Source organism: Clarias gariepinus, chromosome 6 (genome assembly GCF_024256425.1).
Source record: "Clarias gariepinus isolate MV-2021 ecotype Netherlands chromosome 6, CGAR_prim_01v2, whole genome shotgun sequence".
Lineage (NCBI taxonomy): Eukaryota > Metazoa > Chordata > Actinopteri > Siluriformes > Clariidae > Clarias > Clarias gariepinus.
In genome coordinates this window covers 36,510,346-36,528,970 of record NC_071105.1, presented here as the reverse complement: position 1 = coordinate 36,528,970, position 18,625 = coordinate 36,510,346, and the positions used below count along the sequence as shown (strand labels likewise).

General features: G+C 42.3%; 1 protein-coding gene across 1 annotated transcript in view; it reads right to left on the bottom strand.

Moving 5' to 3' along the window:
- kcnh7 (potassium channel, voltage gated eag related subfamily H, member 7) overlaps positions 1–18,625 on the bottom strand; it is a 42,478-nt gene that overhangs the window by 8,742 nt on the left and 15,111 nt on the right. The window contains exons 4-8 of the mRNA XM_053498857.1: positions 16,375–16,800; positions 14,700–15,099; positions 13,225–13,424; positions 8,202–8,445; positions 323–528 (exon numbers count right to left, since the gene is read on the bottom strand). Coding sequence (XP_053354832.1) covers positions 323–528; positions 8,202–8,445; positions 13,225–13,424; positions 14,700–15,099; positions 16,375–16,800 — 1,476 coding nt within the window. The remainder of the gene's footprint in view (positions 1–322; positions 529–8,201; positions 8,446–13,224; positions 13,425–14,699; positions 15,100–16,374; positions 16,801–18,625) is intronic.

Below are 18,625 nucleotides of genomic sequence, written 5' to 3'. Positions count from 1 at the left end.
AAAGAAGATTACTGTATAATTTGGATAAATGCCTTCATTATTGTTTTACAGTTTAGGAAGAAAAAAAAATCAGGAATTAAAAGGGGTGTCCAAACTTTTGACTATTAGTGTATTTCAATTGAAATTATGAGTTAAGGGTATACAAAGTATGGAATAGTTACTGTAAGTAACATTCTACTTCTAGGTCAAACTTATTTTGTATAGTTTTCAAATTCATCAGCATAAAATATGTCAATGTAAAAGGAGAATAAACCAAACTTAGGACCCTGATGGTGATATGTCACTACATACCAAGCTTGTACCGTAGTATGTGTGTGTATACCTTGGCGTGCTCATCCCGCAGATTAAAGGTAAGCTCCAGGTTGGACCAGAAGTAGTCAGCGAACTCTGGGTACATATCCAAGACCTCCAGGAGCTCCTCTCTATCGATGGTGTGCAAGTCGCAGTAGCTAAGAGCTCGCACATCTGCGTTGGCTTTGCCCGGCTTGGCATAAAGATGGATCATCTCCCCGAAGATGTCGTTTTTGCCTGCACCAGTGAGAAACAAAGAAAGATATGAAATTAGCAGATCTACACAGTTGCATCCACAATGGAGCGCAGTCATCCAGGGGGCGGTGATGGCTCAAACAGTTAAGGTTCTGGGTTCCTAATCAGAAGGTTGGGGAATTGAGCCCCATCACTACTAAGCTGCCACTGTTGAGCCCCTGAGCAAGGCCCTTAACCCTGTTCTCCAAGGGGTGCTGATTCCTGCCTGACCCTGTGGTTTGATCTCCAGCTTCCCAACGGTGATATGTAAAAAAAAATCACGTCACTGTGCTGTTCGGTTTCTTCGGCTGCTCCTTTTAAGGGGTCACCAGAGCAGACCATCTGATAACTTTAGGACAGGTTTTATGCCCAGATGGCCTTCCTGACGCAACCCTCCCATTTGTTTTATCCAGGCTTGGGACCAGCACTACATCCAGCGTCTGGAGTTCGGGTGAATCAAACCTGGGCCTTTCGTACTGTATGGCAGAAACCTACCACTGAGCCACCAATGCCCACTGTGCTCTAAAGTATATGTGACACATAGTTCAATCTCAATCTTAAACTGCAGTAAATTCAAAACACATGGCTTTTATTCAATTGTGGAATATAGTCAAGAATTTAATCAGGTTTTATTATCATGGAATTTATTGCCTTCCCGTTGTCTTCAGTCTGAAAGACTCCCGGATTGCACCACTGACCGATGGCTGTTCCTTCCCCACTCCTCTCCTCTGTCTAAAATTTCTCCCGAGTTTCTTTTAGGTGAAAGTAAACTGCTGAGTCCTGGCCTCAGGAATGTGTTTGGGACAAGGGCTTATGATGAAGTGCTTGTTTGGTTACACTTTAGGATTCCTCACTGTACTGGACTGTGTATATTACGTCGCTCGGCTCTTGTACACAACAATGAGTAGAGAATTTATCACCGCTTATGAACCTTGAACGCTGCCTGCCAAGTGATATTTATACAAGTAATCTGAAACACGATCATTGTTTCTGAGATCGATGAGAGAGAAAAAAGTGGAGCGACAAATGTAGGATCTGGTATACCCTGGCCAAGTTTTAACGGGACGTGACTTGACAAGAAGGCCAAGACCTGGCGTGTAATTTACGTCCCCAGAACGAGCTCAACTTACCATTGTCGTTTCGGCAACAAAACAAGTCTCGGTGAGTAACCTTAGTTCGGCTTGTTTGATGAGTTTCCAGTAGCACATTTTAATCTAGCACATTTTATACACCGAGGCAATTCTGAGCCAGAGGCAGTGAGTTGTTTGCTTCAGGTTTCAGCTGGAGTTCAGTTGGAGTCCGCTTTCTGTTAAAAAACGTTTTGTGTGTTTTGTACAAATCAAGGATAAAAACTCTTAAATTAAAGCACTGTGCATAAGGAAGCATGCCCTTATACATCATATACAATGCTGTGAAAAATAGTTTGCCTGATTTATTATGTTTTATTTTTTGCTTATTTCTAACATTGCTGATTCCAATCATCAAGCAAATTCAAATATACCAAAAAAATAACCCAAGTAAATACAAAATGCTGATAATGCTAAATAATACTTTCATTCATTAAGCTTTCCAAACCTGCCTGGCTCTACGTGAAAAAGTAATTGCCCCCTAAACCTAATAACTGATTGTTCCATCCTTGGCAGCAGCAACTGCAATCAAGAGTTTATGGTAACTGGCAAAGAGGTAAAGGTACCTCACATCGCTGTGGAGAAATTTTGGCCCACTCTTCTTTGCAGAATTGTTTTATTCAGCCACATTAGAGGGTTTTCAGGCAGAAATAGCCTGTTTAAGGATCTCAAGACTTTGACTAGCCCACAGAGGTGGACCTGCTGGTGTTTCTCAGATCGTTGTCCTGCTGCGTAACCTGAGTGCGCTTGAACCTGAGGTCATGACCTGATAGCCGGACATTCTCTTTCAGGATTTTCTTTTTAGAGCACAAAGTTTCTAGTTCCATTAATTCTGGCAAATCGTCCAGGTCTTAAAGTTGCAAAGCAGGCCCAGAGTGACTATGATGTTCTCCTTATAAAACACTGTGATAGTTTTACGCCAGATGTAACAGGACGCAAAAGGTCCACAGAGTATTTGGCCAAAAGTATTGGGGATAATCAAGATGTTTTTTGGCAATTGTGAGACAAGCCTTCATGTTCTTTTTGATCAGCAGTGGCTTTCGCCTCGGGACTCTCTCATGAATGCTTTTTTTGCCCCCAATTGCTTTCTTATTGTTGAATCATGAACATTGAACTTAAGTAAGGCAGGTGAGGCCTGCAGTTTTTTAGATGTTGTTCTTGGTTCTTTTATGAGCTCCTGGAAGAGGCGTCGTTGTGCCCTTGAAGTATAATAACTGAATAAGTTTGGGAAGATTCACTACAGTCAGTTTTTTTTTCACGATTTCTTTATGCCTACTTAAATCAGTGGTACATTCATAACCAATAAATAATTCCTTCTCCAAAAGGATAGTTTTCCCCCAAGTGTTTTTTGTTATTCTATTGCAGACTGTAGTGCACCAGGACCTTCACCTCCACAGCCTTCATCATTCTGTCTCACAAGTCAGGCGAATTTAGGAGCGCAAATAAAGCTTTCTCGTGCTGCTCGATCTCTAAGTCAGATTATTCTTTATTATAAATTATCGGTGTGTGTGTGTAAACATAGCTCATGATCACAAGGACGGAACAGAACGCTGAGGTTGTGGATGAAATACACACTGGACCAGCAGCAGCAGCAATAACAAAAAGTTTCCCTCGGGCGCTTTGGAACAGATTCCTGCTGAGGCGCAAGTTTCCCGACCTGTAAGCATGTGCATGCAGCAGGAGCTTATCTCAGCTATTCTGTAAGTTTGCAGATTCATATTGCTGAGTTTCGTGTTAGTGTGTGTCTGTGGGTGTGTGTGTGAGAGATACGGCGTCCTCTATTTCTTACGTGGCCTTATTATGTTGCTGCAGGATTATTTGGGGAAAGAGTAATGAGGTGTTTAATTCAGTGTACCCATCCCCACCTGTGTGTGTGTGTAAGAGAGAGATAAATATAGCTACAAGTCAGCAAAGTAAAAAATAACTGCTGTCTCCGTGACCACACCCAGCATTCTTTAACGTAATGAATGGCTTTGCAGAGTTCTCCTTCCTCCTTTCTCTCGCTCCCTCTCTCTTTTTTTCTGCCTTGAATGATTCTTCAACTGTAAAACACCTTTAAAGAAGCAGTCTGTCCTGCTGAGTGCCCCCTGCTGCCTGCAATATTAATAACAATTGTGGCGAAACACTTCCACACATCGTCTCCCCCCCAAAAAAAAACGTGTTACATCAGTTATCGAAGAACTAAAACCTAAACTTCTGGTTAAACGCAAAGGTCTGATATATAAGAAAGTCATGATCTTGCATGATGATGCATGTCAACACACTTCTGCCCACAGGTGTTAAAGCGCCCTCTCTATAGTCGTGATCTCGCTCCATCACCTGTTTGGTTCCCTGCAAGCGGCCATAAAAGGACGAAGGTTTACTTTTGATAAAGAACTGAAGACAGGGGTGCATTCGTGGCTCGCAGCTCACCATTAATCATTTTTTATTAAGGAAACACGAAAGGCTGTTGACAAACGGACAAAAGGTATTGAAAAGCAAGGAGATGATGTTGAAAAATGATGTAGAGTAAAACCTCGGATCCCGAGTAACGCAGTTTGCGAGTGTTCCGCCAGGAGCAAAAGATTTTTAATAAATATTGACTTGAAAAAAGAGCATTGTCTTGGTTTACGAGTACAGAGTATCATGTATCACGCATGCGCTTCTTGTTTTGATGCCGAGCATGACGTGATCACAACTGAGCCAACGGTTTTTCTCTCTCTTGCGCTGTAGAAGTGGCTAATCGTCTTTCCTGCTGGGTCTTAGTGCACGTCTCTTACTGGTATAATCAACATCAGTGCATGAATTTTCTCCCTCAGCCTATCATTATGTGCCTGCGCATGCATAATTTGACACCGTGCCGGTTCACACACTCTTTCTCTCTCTTGTCTTTAGTGAGAGAGAAAGAGAGCAGCAGACAGGCGTTGTATTTTTGTGTGTGATTGTGTGTGTTTGTGAACAGGCACAGTGTTCAATTATGCGCGCACACACATAACGACAGACCCAAACACACACACACACACACACACACACACACACACACACACACACACACACACAGTGCCTGCGGGCATAAACGGAAACACTTATCCGTCAGGATTTATTTTTCCTTTTTTTTAAAGGTAAAGTGCAGGTTAATTTGTTTAGTTTTTACTTTATATTATGTGTAAATTTTTTATGTATTTATTATTTTTATGGCTGTTTAACAAATAATTTCAGTTTCCATTATTTCTTATGGGAAAAATAAATTTGGTTTACGTTCCGGAATGAATTATGCTCATAATCCAAGGTTCCACTGTATGTGTCTTTTCTAAAAGTCTAATTAAATTGACCCACCCTCAGATTTAAAACTCTATTTTAAGACGTGATTAATAATCAGCAGCAATGATGTGCTCCAGTAAACATCCCTGCTGCACTAAAAGCAACAGCAAGAACTGAACTAGAGCTCATAACTTAAACCTTTATTGCTCGTGTCCCAGAGTATCAGGCAGCGCGCTATATAAAAGATATATGGACCCTCTGTTGTTGCCGTTTACGATTGGAGGAACCTGCACCCTTTGGCTTGGTTTGTTTTTATTTTCACCTGAAAACGAGCTGTTTCTTCAGACTGAGGTGTCATTGCGTCGTTGTTTTAAATCCCCTGTAGAAATCTGCCGCAGCCCGGAGAGATTTTATCGACTCGGTGTAACTCGAGGAGAGGAAACGACCTGGGCTCAGGCGGCTTCTGTTACGTTCCGGTGTCATTTATTATAGACCAGGGTGTTAAAACTTTCAGTTTGGGTCCCTGGGGTGAAGTTTAGACACTCGGGGAAACGGAGTAATTAAATAGCACATTAGGAAACGAGAGTGATTACGGTTATGTGTGAGGTGGTTTGGGAAAACTGAATTCTGGCAAATTCTGTTACTCCGTAGGCTCCCTATGTAGGTGCCGCACAAAACGTGATTTTTAAAGCATTTTGAGTCATTTTTAAACACCACATTTGTAACCTTAGTAATGTCATGTTACTTATTTTGGTAATTGTAATCAAATGACATGTCTTTAAATACATGCGTTTAAAATGTAATGCGTAGTAGCCTTTATGTGGCGCCCTCTAGTGACGGGGAGGAATCGGATACGACCAAATTAGGGAGAAAATCTGGGGGACATCCCCCCAAAAAACCACACAGTCTGCATAAAGACGGCAAAAATTTTCCAAAAAGTTTTTTTTTATCTTGCATAGTTGATGTCACACACTTCGATCGGTCAGAAACCATACTGAAACAAATATGAGCCTAATCAACTCCTTGAGGATCTTCCGCACAATGTCCGTCACGCTCCTGCGCCGCATTCACAACGAAATCTTTCACTGATACACTTGGATGTAAACCTGACTTCAGAAAGTTTCGGATTTACAAACTTGCAAAAGAGAAGCATGTGTCAGTTAAGGAAACCAGTTTCCCAGACATTCAAACATTTTCTTCTTTAATAATTAGCGTTCTCTTGTTAGAGTTCTCTCAGCGCCATATGCTTAAGGGCTTTACTGGCAGTTTTGTAAAATACAGAGCTGCAGGTCCAAATCTCTTATATTAATTAAGAATCTTTCTGTGCACATAACGATAAATATATACCGCCTGCCCAAAAGTTTTATGCACTAGAAATATCTTTAGTTTTGATCACAGCTCACATTCACCGAGCATCACTTTAAGAGCATTACAGAACATCACAACTGTTTCTTTCTTCCATTTTTGGACGAAAACTTAAGACAGCGGTTCCTCGGCATACAAACTGAATCTGCCCCGGGGGCGAGTTCTTAAGGTGAAATTTCTTACTGTGAAATGCACTTTCCCATCGGAAATAATATAAATTCAGAGAATCCGTTCATGTCGTCAGCCTCATTTTATTGTCACGTAACGTTGCACCTGACCTGCGTCTGGACCTGAGCGACTGAAGCAGCTCCAGATCATAACACTGCCTCCAGTGGACACTATGCATGACGCTTCATGCGCTTCCCTTCTTACTCTGACACGCCCATCGATCTGAAATTGGCTCAATCTGGACTCATCAGGTCACATGACCTTTTCCATCGCTCCAAAAGTCTTTATGCTCTCAAGTTTTTGACATGCTGGTGGATACCCTGAATCAGCTCTTGTAGGATCAGGACTTCTGATGATCAGCATCAGGTCAGCATTGGTTTTTATTCCTCACCTTATCAACTGAGACAGAACAGCCAAAACACTTGTCTGTAAATCTGTAAATGTGTTTCATCCTTGCTCGTCTGTGTACGACAACCCAGTGTCTGTAAAGCCAGACTGATTAATTGATGTTCATTGGAAAACCAGAAATGAATAATTTATCTCCCCTTATTCAATTATACATGTGACTTGGCCCAGTAAATTAAATACATGTGTATGACATTTGAACAAATTCCACTGTAAAATCAAGTTGTACTTTAAAATCAAACCTAATGGTAAACTCTTTGGATTCACTCTTATTTACAGTTATTTCAGACCCAGGCCTGGATGTGGTGTATCTTTGGTCGAAAAATATCCGCACTCTGCCTGTAGAATTCACTTTAACTAACTTTTAGAAAAGACAAACACAAAAAACTATTTTTCACGTAATCTCTTTGCTTTTCAATACACTTTGTCCATTTGCGTACATTCCCCTCATTAAAAAATAATTAATGCTGAGCTGCGAGCCACGAATGCACCGCTGTCTTCAGTCCTTCATCAGAAGTGACTCTTCATCTCGCAGCGCGCCTTTCAGGGGACCAAACAGGTGAAAGTCTGATGAAGTGAGATCAGGACTATAGAGGGGACGCTTTAACACCTCAGAGTGTCGACAGTGTGGGCATACAGTAAGTGTGCGGATGTGCATCACTGTGTGAGTTCACAACGCCCTTGTATATCAGTCCTCTGCGTTCAATCCGAAGTTTAGGCTTCCGCTCTTCAATAATCGACTCAATGTAACGAGCACTGTTGGTTGTTGAACCTTTTTTCTGATGATGTCCCAATATTTCTGGCCCTAGAGTTAGAAATCTCAGAAAGCTATAAGCATTGATGTATTTTCCAGCTGATGGTCGACTTTTGAACTTTTTCTCGGTTGGCGATTGCCGTTCCGTGCTCTGCCGTTTACTCTCAGACTCGAAGTGATGAATTTGTGTCGCGGCACCAGTTATAATTCTCTTTAAGAAACTTTAACCTTTCTTAGAGTATCAGTCCAAGTTTTTTTAGCAGATTTCCAGACACTTCTGTTTATGCTCTTCTGTGAGTTTTGTACGGCACCAGGTCCAACCTCAGACCACAAAAATACATATCACTGCAAGCCGCGCTTCTTTTAGCGCAAATCAGAAAGAAGTATCTATGTTTGCTCGCAGTTACAAATGAACTGATGTAACATGTTCACACCTGCACTACAGTGACTGGGGAGACAGGAGCCTCGAACGGAAAGCGCTGATGAGACAGAAGTTTTAATATAACCAGAGTGCGGATCATTTTTGACTCACCCCCGAGATATTATTATTATTATTATTATTATTATTATGCAATTCTTTGGCTGTAAAATGCCTGAATGACCGGGAATCGACTCACCTAGTATAGCCACCACTACGTCGTCCTTCAGGATCTCTATCGATCCTCTGCCGAGGAAATACAAAGCGGTGAGGACGTCCCCACAGTGCACCAGGGTGTCGCCAGGCGGGGCGTGCGTCGTCTTAAAGCGCATGGCCAAAGCACGCAGACAACCTTTGCTGGCGCCTCGAAACGCCTTACAGCCCTCCAGCAGAGACTGATTGAGATGGAGACAGATGTCAGCCTGTAGACACTCTGGAAATCCCTTCAGCACCTGCAGAGACAGAAAGAGAAAGAGACGGAGAGAGACAGAGAGACAGACCGAGAGAGAGAGAGAGAGAGACAAAGAGAGAAACAGAGAGAGACAGGAAGACAGACAGAGATAGACAAAGAGAGAGACAGAGAGAGAGAGAGACAAAGAGAGAGACAGAGAGAGAAAGAGAGAGAGAGAGAGAGAAAGAGAGACAGAGAGAGAGAGAGAGAGAGAAAGAGAGACATTCACCCAGAACAGAGAGAAGACAAGTTACTTCATGTGCGGTGATGTGACGCTGAAATCAACATGCACCTGCTTTAGGCTTTAAAGTTGAAGAATCTCTACAAGCCAGGAGACAAAAACTAAAAGGTTTGGATTTTGCTTTGCTTTTACAGATGGAAGATCAGCACAGTTGCCATTTGCGTTGTCCTTTGGTTTTCAAAACTTTTCTCTTGTCTATACCAGGGTTGCCAGATCTGCTCGACAAAAGTCCAATTTCTATTCCGTTGTCACCACGTGTTAGTGTAATCACACAGTAAACACAATCAAAAACATTCATTTTGCTCTAAATATCTTCCCTGAACGGCTAACTCGTCATGTGAGATAGCAAAATGTCCTTATTTTATATGATGTAATACAATCATAAAGTGTACCTCAGAGCTAATGTTGCGAATGTAACATGGCCAGAGGTTCGTGGACACGGTAATGCGCTCGCTAAACATCTTGTCTGAGAAGCGTGGCTGTGTGGACGCGTGTTCATTCATCGACAAGAATATTAGTGAGCTCAGGTGGCATTAGGGAGCTGTATGTTGCCATGTCGAGGAGGCTGCGATACCATCGGGTTCATCCCATAAGTGCTCAGAGGGCTTTGTGGAGGACGCTGGAGTTCTTCCACTCCAACCGTAACACACTGGCAGCAGGTTTGGATCTCTCAGCTACACAGACAGTCTAGACAGATGGGTGCTGCTGTTTTTTGCAGGAACCACATATGGATGCGATGGTCAAGTGCTCACAAATGTTTTGTCCGTATATTATACTATCGTAAGTACACAGATCGGATAAAGATGAAGTTTTGTGTTAAAACGACTCCAGCGTGTTAAAATTCACTTATACCACTTCAGCGCTGTTATTTTAGCCAAAGTGAAAAATATGAACTAATCCCAGTAAAAATATTCACTTTATCCTTTCTAATTAATATCTATTGGTGCAGGTGTTTGTTTACATTGAGACAGTAGCGCATTAGTAGATTATTTTAAAGTAGATTATTAAATCCAACACATAACTGTTCATAACATCACTTTTACTCAACATTTAAAATTCCTTTATGGTGCAGGTTAAACTTCAGGCAGAGATCTAAAGTGCAAAAGTTAGTTCCTGTCACAGTTGACTTAAGATGCGCCCACAGTTTGATGCATACGCAGTACACTGTCCAACTTGCGATTAATAATCTGGCACATAAAGTAACTGCTTAACATTTGGTTTACATTTATGGTGCAGGTTAAACTTCTGGAAAATACCCAAAGACTGGCAAAGTTACATTGAATTCTGTAAAGCCAGTTTTGCTTGATGCTGAAACAAAATCTGGCTGGACAGACATACAGACATACAGACAGAACTGTTTCAGACTGGTTTAGGATCCTCCAATGTAGGAAGCGTAAAGATATCATTGTAAGACCGAGTTCTGACCAATGTACAGAGGAAACCTTTGTTTTTATTTATATAGCTTTATATACTGTGGATAGATAGAACAAAACTAATGTATGAAAACCACTCAAAACCTTAAGGCACCAAAAAAGAACCAACTGTGCCTGTTTAAAAATAGCCCCAATGTCAGGAGGAAAACTGCAGACCTGGCAAAACCTGGTCTTGAAATAAAAATCAGTTATGTGAATAAAAATACACAATGGGGGAAAAAAATAAGAAAAACGTAAAGTATTTTTTAAGGACAAAAAAAATAAAAAAATACAAAAAGTTGAACAAAAAAATGAGGATAAACTTACCTTTGAGTCTACACTCCGTAGAAAAACAGACGAGCTACCGTTCCATGCATAAAACACCCGACTGAACCTTATTCATGAACTGCCTAATGCCTGACACGACCTCTAACTAAACTGAGACCACAGAGTGAAGCCTGAACTCCTTCGCACTGACAGAAAGAGAGAGGAGATTTGGAAAGGAAAGGGTTAACGGCATTTGGCAAGTGCGGCTGTCAGCGGCGCAAAATAAGCACCGGGCCGGCTCCGGCGGTCCGACCCGCCCTCTTAATGAGGAGCGCCCACTTAAATATTTGTCCCTGCCGTGTTTACCTAAAGCCACCGCTAAAGATGTGCACAAATCATTTGGTATGTATGTATATCTCTACTGTCTATTAGGATGGCATTACGCATGCACAGCAACCTTTACAGAATGAAAGGAAAAAAAACAGTGGCATCGCTTTAAGTAATCTAGTCTTATGAATGAATAACATGAACCAAGCGGTGGAAACCTTGCAATTAGTTATTATTAGTCGTGAGTTATTGGTACCTCCTGTTCTTACCAGAGGATTGAAATCCAAGTGAAGCAGATAAGAGAAAGACAGAAACATATCAGCGTGAAAAACACAAACTGTTCATAACCTTGTATTCTAATCACAGCAGAAATTCAAATACAGATACAATTTTCTTTTTTAATTGAGTGCTGCATTCACGTAAGGCTGACGTAACCCTGTCGTGGACCTTTGACCCCTCCCTATAACTGTCATGATCACCATTCATAAGGTTGACATAACCCACAAGCCGGTCATTAATGTGTCAAGCTAGACATCGTACCTTCTCACTATAACCTGCATACTATCATAATGTTGGATCCCATGACAGCTTGTGTCATGTGATTTTTGTGCTCATTAGAAGGTGCATGTGGTATCTGGCACCAAGTCATGTAAATTGTTAGCTGGAACCTAGATGGATTCACATTACTGTCATGGTGTTCGGCAGACACCCTTATCAAGACTGACTTTCATTTGTATCTTATTACACAACCGAGCAGTTGAGGGTTAAGAAACTTGATCAAGGGCCCGACAGTTTACATTTAGGCAGATGCTCTTATCCAGAGCGACTTACATTTTTATCTCATTACACATCTGAGCAGTTGAGGGTTAAGGGCCTTGCTCAAAGGCCCAACAGTGGCAACTTGGTGGTTGTGGGGTTTGAACCTGGGATCTTCCGGACCATAGTCCAATGCCTTAACCACTGAGCTACCCCTAGCCCAGACAGTTGGTGCTGGGGTTTGAACCTAGGCCCTTCCGATCAGTAGTCCAGCGCGTCAATCACTGAGATACCCCTAACCCATGAGTCAGTGTATCTTGATTGTCCAGCACATCCTACAGATGATTGATTAGCTTGAGATCTGGAGACCGGGTTACCATCCTGAACTCTTTTTGTCATGTTCCTCAAACCGCTCCTGTGTATCAAGGCTCATTATCCTGCTGAAAGAGGTCACTGCTTCTGGTGGTATGTGTCAAAGTAACAACCACATGACCCAAAGCAGGACTCAAGGTTTCCCAGCAGAACATTGCCCAAAGCATCACACTGCCTCCACCACTTTGCCTTTCTCCCATAATGCATCCTGGTGCCGTCTGTTTCCAAGGTAAGCGATGTAAACACACCTGGCCATCCACATGATGTAAGAAAACAAAGTGATTCCTCAGACCAGACCACCTTCTTGCATTTCTCTGTGGTCCAGAGCTCTGGTGCCCATTGTAGGAGCTGTTGGTGGTGGATGACGAACATCCTTCCAGGCCCATACGCAACAAACCATGTGTGTTAGGACACCTTTCTATCAAATCAGAACTAGCACTCACTTTTCCAGCAGTTTGTGCTCTCCTGTGGATTGGATCAGACAGGCTAGCCTTTACACTCCATGTGAGCCTTGGGTGCCAATGACCCTGTCAATGGTTTACTGGTTGTCCTTACCTGGCCTTGGGTGCCAATGACCCTGTCAATGGTTTACTGGTTGTCCTTACCTGGACCACTTTTGGTAGGTACCAACCACCGCACAATTCTGACATTCTGTGTTGGATAAGCTAGGATCCAGTCACCCTTGTGTAAGTAGTTTGGATTCTCATGCTTGCCCATTTTTCCTGCTTCCAACACGTCAACTTCAAGAGATGAGTGCTTACTTGATTTCCTTTTGATCGGCACAATTGTAATGAGATAATGTTTTCTGTGTTAATATAAAGGCGTAAATGTATTTTTCCTGGCAGTGGTATTAATTAGATGGCAGATTATGCCTTAATTGACTGTATAAAATAATCGTGCTGTTGCTGCTCATCCTTCTGCCTAGGAATTTAGCCAAAATGCATATACACATTGATTCAATTAATCAGTGTAACTGAACTTCCCTGGTTTGAAAGTAAGCTGTCATGGGAACTAACATCATAGAAGTAATTGTTAACTGGTAAAAGTTGTCAAAAAAGGAATCATGACATATGACTGAGCATCTGATATCATATGATGGCTCGACAAATGAAGGACAAATTATCCTGTTTTATCACTTTGTAAAATAGTTCGATCTTGTTAAACCAATATCAAAAATTATATTCAGATAGCTAATCAACAAATCGATTTGTCTCTATTGTTGCTAATATACATATTCACAAATAGGAATATCAATAAAAGTATCAATTATCTACAACCCAAATCAATTATTCAGAATTGTCATCTCAGCCATCAAGAGTGATCTATAAGAAGAACATTGAACACACATTAATACCCAGACGTATACACACACTTACACACGTACTTGTTCGCATACCATGTTCATGTCGATGCCGTTGGTGTACGTCCATGCGTGCTGGAAATACTCCTCCAGCCTCTGCCGCAGCGGGTTGGGGATCTGATGGAAGCGGATGAACTCCTTGACCCTGAGCATCTGCAGGTGATACCGCGCCGTTCCCGAGTACAGGCGCTGGATGATGGCGGAAACGTTCCCAAAGATGCTGGCGTACATCAGGGCTGGGGTCAAAGGTCAAAGAAAAGGGGTCAACGTATCTCAAAAGGACAATCTTACACTGGCGGAACGAAACTCTTGGAATTATTGGCACCCTTCAAGAGAAAGAAATGAATATAATATCAATTCTTTAGAATTTACAGATTATCAAAAGTTCAAAGGTATCAAAAAGTTCGGATACACCTTCTGTCTCCATGGTCTTTACTATTTTTTTCTTTTTTTTTTTTTCTACACTGCTGTTTTTTTAAACAATGCTAAAGGCGTTTATCCAAAGGCGTTTAATCTCCTTTAAACACTTGATACTGAGATGTATCTGTTACGGGGTGCGGTATGGAGAGCCTCACCAACAGATGTTTTTATTGATTATAAGAGCCCTGACGCAGGGCTTTAGAGGGGGTCAGTGAAATAGCAGGCTGTAAGAGTGCTTATGATACGCACCGGAAGACCTTCCCATTTGGAGATAGCGTGGGATTATTAATTAAGGGAACTTAAAAGAAAACAAATGAAAACTAATAACACAAAATGAACAGAGCTCCGCCGTCTACGCGAGAACGGACGGGGCTCTGAAAACTGAAACGAAAAACTAATATCCTTTCGGGGCTGGGGTTGTGTTTTTATGTAATTTTAAACTTTACCTGAGAGCGCACGCTACACAGCTGCGTGACGCTCTCTCTCTCTCTCGCCAGCGTTTAACTTTTGCCTCTGTCTTTTGCGTGCTTTTCTTTCTTTCTTTCTTTTCTTTTTCTTTTTCCTTACCGGTGCTACCTAAATGATCGCACGAAGTGCGCACGAAGTGCGGAGGTATCAGTTAGGTATCAATATTTACTTCATAATTTACTTCATTTACACGTCTTTCTAAATGTTTTGATTGTGTTTGTATTCAAAAAAATGTTTATAGTGTTGGAAATAGGTAATATTGGTAATATTTTCGGGTGGCTGGAGCGGATTATCTGCATTTACATTATTTCCTATGGGGAAATGCGTTTCACAATACGAAATTTCACCATAAGAACTTGCCTCTGAAACAGTCTTGGTACAGCTGTTATTGTATTTGTACAATATTGTTACCTAAGTGATTTAATATTATAATAATTTCCTTTGCGTTGTACTGTATATTACACTGGTTAAGTATTAACCAGCACTAAAGTCATCATATTGATAAAAATATAAAAAATCATAAAAAGTCACAGCCAGAAATTTCACTTTTTACTTCACTCTGTTCATTCATTCATTTTCGATACTCTTTTGTAGCGCCACCTATGGACAGTCCCGCTACTTACACCCGATGAGCATGACGCAGATGGAGAAGATCTTCTCCGAGTTAGTGTTCGGCGAGACGTTCCCAAAGCCGACGCTCGTCAGGCTGCTGAAAGTGAAATACAGCGCCGTCACGTACTTGTCCTTGATCGACGGTCCCGAGGACGGGTCGCTGTAGTTGTACACCTTGCCGATGGACATGCCGAGGTTGTCGAGCCAGCCGATGGTGTGCTTCAGATAGGGTTTCTCAACGTTCCCGATGGCGTACCAGATACACGCCAGCCAGTGAGCGATCAGCGCAAAGATGCACATAAGCAGCATGAGCACGGCGGCACCGTACTCGGAGTAGCGGTCCAGCTTTCGAGCCACACGCACCAGTCGCAGCAGCCGGGCCGTCTTCAGGAGACCTATCAGTGTCGTGGTCTGGTGCAGGAGAGAGAGAGAGGTGCGGTTTCATTAAATCAACTTAAAAGCAATCAAAGCATTTTATCTCTTTAATATGTAAAGGATAGACGTCATGCTGTTATAAAGGAACAGACATTGACGTTCAGCACTTCATAACTTCCAATTTATAATAATAATTAGATTTTAGACAGTTCTTTTCTTTAATCTTTCTTTGCTTGATGCAGGCCTTTCTAAAACGACAGCTTTTTTTTGTCCAAACAGTGTACCATGACTCGTACACTGAGTCATGGTACATGGTTAAACAAGTTAGGCCACGAGGCAGGGGACACCCTGGACAGCGTGCCAATCCATTGCAGGACATCCACACACACATTATCGATAATTTGGTAAAGCCAGTTCTGTACATCTTTGGACTGTGGAAGGAAACCGGCGGAGGAAACCCTACGCAAACAGACCCCTAGGTGGTCATCGAACCCAGACCCTGGAGGTACGAGGTGACAATGCTAGCCACTAAACCACCGTGCCACACTACAGCAATTATTTATTTCTTTATTTAATAAAAGAATGACACTTTTTATTTATTTATAGGTTGTATACACAGAATAAATGTCTTCTTAAGAGAAAACCTCACCATACACATCCCTACATATATACTGTATAATGTATAATGTCTAAGCTGTTGCTATAGAAACAATAAGCTTTCAGTTAAACCTGCGGTTTTAGCACTACCACTGACAGATCTGCTGTTTACAAGAAATTAATCAACACCTTCAGCCCAAAGATTTGAAGAGCGCTGTGGCGTGATATAAGGCTAAACTTCCATACTGTACGTCGCATGAGGCATTTAAGAGTGGAGAAAAAAAAGCCTAAACTTGGATCTGAGTTCGGTCGATGGTGTATTTTTATACGGAACGTTTATGACTGTACAAGTTCAGCGCTCACTGATGTAAACCTATATCAACATTTATAAGTGCTTACTCCAGCAGACGTCGGCTGTTATACAGATTAGAGCGCGCGCAACACTTGAGCTGTGTTTTCTTTTAAACATAAGGGTGTGTTGTGATGGTTCCCATCACGACACCTGACTTTGTAACTCGGTTCATCAGAATCACACAAGAGCGATGACAGTTCTGAAAGACTCGCGGCGTAGTCAGGACAGAGTAATGTAAATATTTTTTTTCCCGTAATCTAAACTTGTGATTTTGACATTTGATAAAAAATATCATCGTTTCAGAAGTTGCTGTTGCTTCATCGAGTATTAATTAAGTGACACAACGAGACGACGCTCCTGACCTCCTCTGATCCCGATCCGAATATGAGCAGGTCAAAGGGGATTGCGGCCACCATGTCGATGAGGAACCAGCCTTTGAAGTAGTGCACGGCGATCTTGCCCGGGTGGCTGACCACCTCGTCGTTGGCGTTGACGTACGTGGTGCGGAAGTTGATGAGGATGTCGACGATGAACATGATGTCCACGATGAGGTCGACCACGTTGAGCGGGTTACACGAGTAGCCGCAGACGCGCCGCTCCTTCTCCTCGGGGTCGTTGAGCAGGAAGGCGGCGCTGTACGGCGTGAAGATGGCCGTGTAAATGACCAGCAGCAGGATGAGCCAGTCCCACACGGCCTTGAACGGGCTGTAGTGCAGGATGGTGAACTTGTCGATGCGCTGCGTCTGGAGCTTGTACTCAGGAAGTACGTCCGCACCCAAAGACAACACCTAGGAAGAGGAGACAGAGTGAATGACTTTTCTATTCCAAAGTGTTTTAATCCGTCTGTACTCCGTGTGAAGAACTACACGTCATACTTTTTCTTCATGGGTTTAATTTTGTGGAACATTTCCAACAGCTCCTAACAAACCTAACCCCCAACCTGTAACCCTCACTACACTGTCCATCTAGAAACTTCTGTAGTACAACTAGGGACCAAAAGTGAGTAACAATTCCAATTTTTACAACCATGGTGGGACCTCCTTTTAAAATTAACACATTATGGGCAATTTGGGAACGCCAGTTAGCCTAATCTGCATGTCACTGGACATGTTATAAGGGAGGAAACCCGGGAGAACATGCAAACTCCATGCACTCAGACTGGAGGTGGGAATCAAACCCAGAGCCTGGAGGTGCAACGCAACAGGGCTAACCACTACGCCATTGTACTGTACAACATGCTTAACACACTTAACACATTCATCCAACCTGTAACACACTTCATCCCCTGGACTTTTGCCTCGGCTCGGCCCAGATGTCAGATGAACAAATAGATCAGGGCTTAGAACATCTGAGATTTTTACTTATTTGGGTTAAATTTGGGGCAGAAAGTCGGGCTGGTAATGTTCAAAAATTTTTGATACCGGAACCTTAACTAACAGAGATCTACTGTACAGTACATCATTTTAGTTTTATTTCTCAGCTTCTTGGCATGCTTACACACTCAAAGTCCATTCTTATTAGTGATGAGGTCAAAAATCCATTCAGTTATGAATAGCGATTCTTCTCACGTGTCGCCACAACGACTCCAAGATCGATTTTTTAAATGATTTATTACATTAATAATAGAGATGCTCCGGTCGATCGGCCTGTTAACTGAATTGGCTGGTTTTCAGCGCGATCAGCTGAGAACAATCAGCTTCGGATAGAATCGATTGTGTCCCGAGTGCACGAGCCTCCAGGTGGTGCAGCAGAAACAGAAATGTGTATTTATTGTGTTACATTATCAAAAGTTTCGTTCGACCGATTTAGTCTGAAACCCACTCATTACACACACTTACACCAGTCTCAAAACACCCTGAGAACCAATTAGTCTCGAGCATTAGAAGCTGAGCGAGCCGGCGCCCTGAAGCCATCAACATGCACTCGGTGAGTTTGGAGACTTTGGAGGCATTCGATTAGATTCAGCTTTATTGTCACTGTGTAAAGTCCATGTACAGAACCAATGAAATGCAGTTAGCATCTAAACAGAAGTGCATAAGTGGCCTATTTTGAATAAATAACAATGTGTTATACTGTTTTATACTGGAGCAGTAGCTACTGTAATAGTAAATATGGTATATAGTAATATCCAGTATAAATGACCAAATACTGTGCAGTGGATAGACATGTCAAGGAGAAAACATGCCCAGGTATCATAATACATATAAGTTTTGAATGATTACAGTACAATGGTGGCACGGTGGTGTAGTGGTTAGCACTGTCACCTTGCACCTCCAGGGTCTGGGTTCGATTCCTGTCTCTGTGTGCATGGAGTTTGCATGTTCTTCGTATGTTTGGTGGGTTTCCTCCGGTTTCCTCCCACAGTCCAAAGATATGCAGGTTAGGCTGTTTGGTGTTCCTAAATTGCCCGTAGTATGTGTGTGTGCCCGGTGATGGATTGGCACCCTGTCCAGGGTGTACCCCCCCCTTCTGCCCTAAGCCTTCTGGGATAGGCTCCAGGTCCCCGCGACCCTGAATACAGGATAAAGCAGTATAGAAGGTGAGTGAGTGATACAGTACATATTGGAGGTGGTAACATGTCGCCTATCCTTTATAATCCTACAGGTGGCGCAC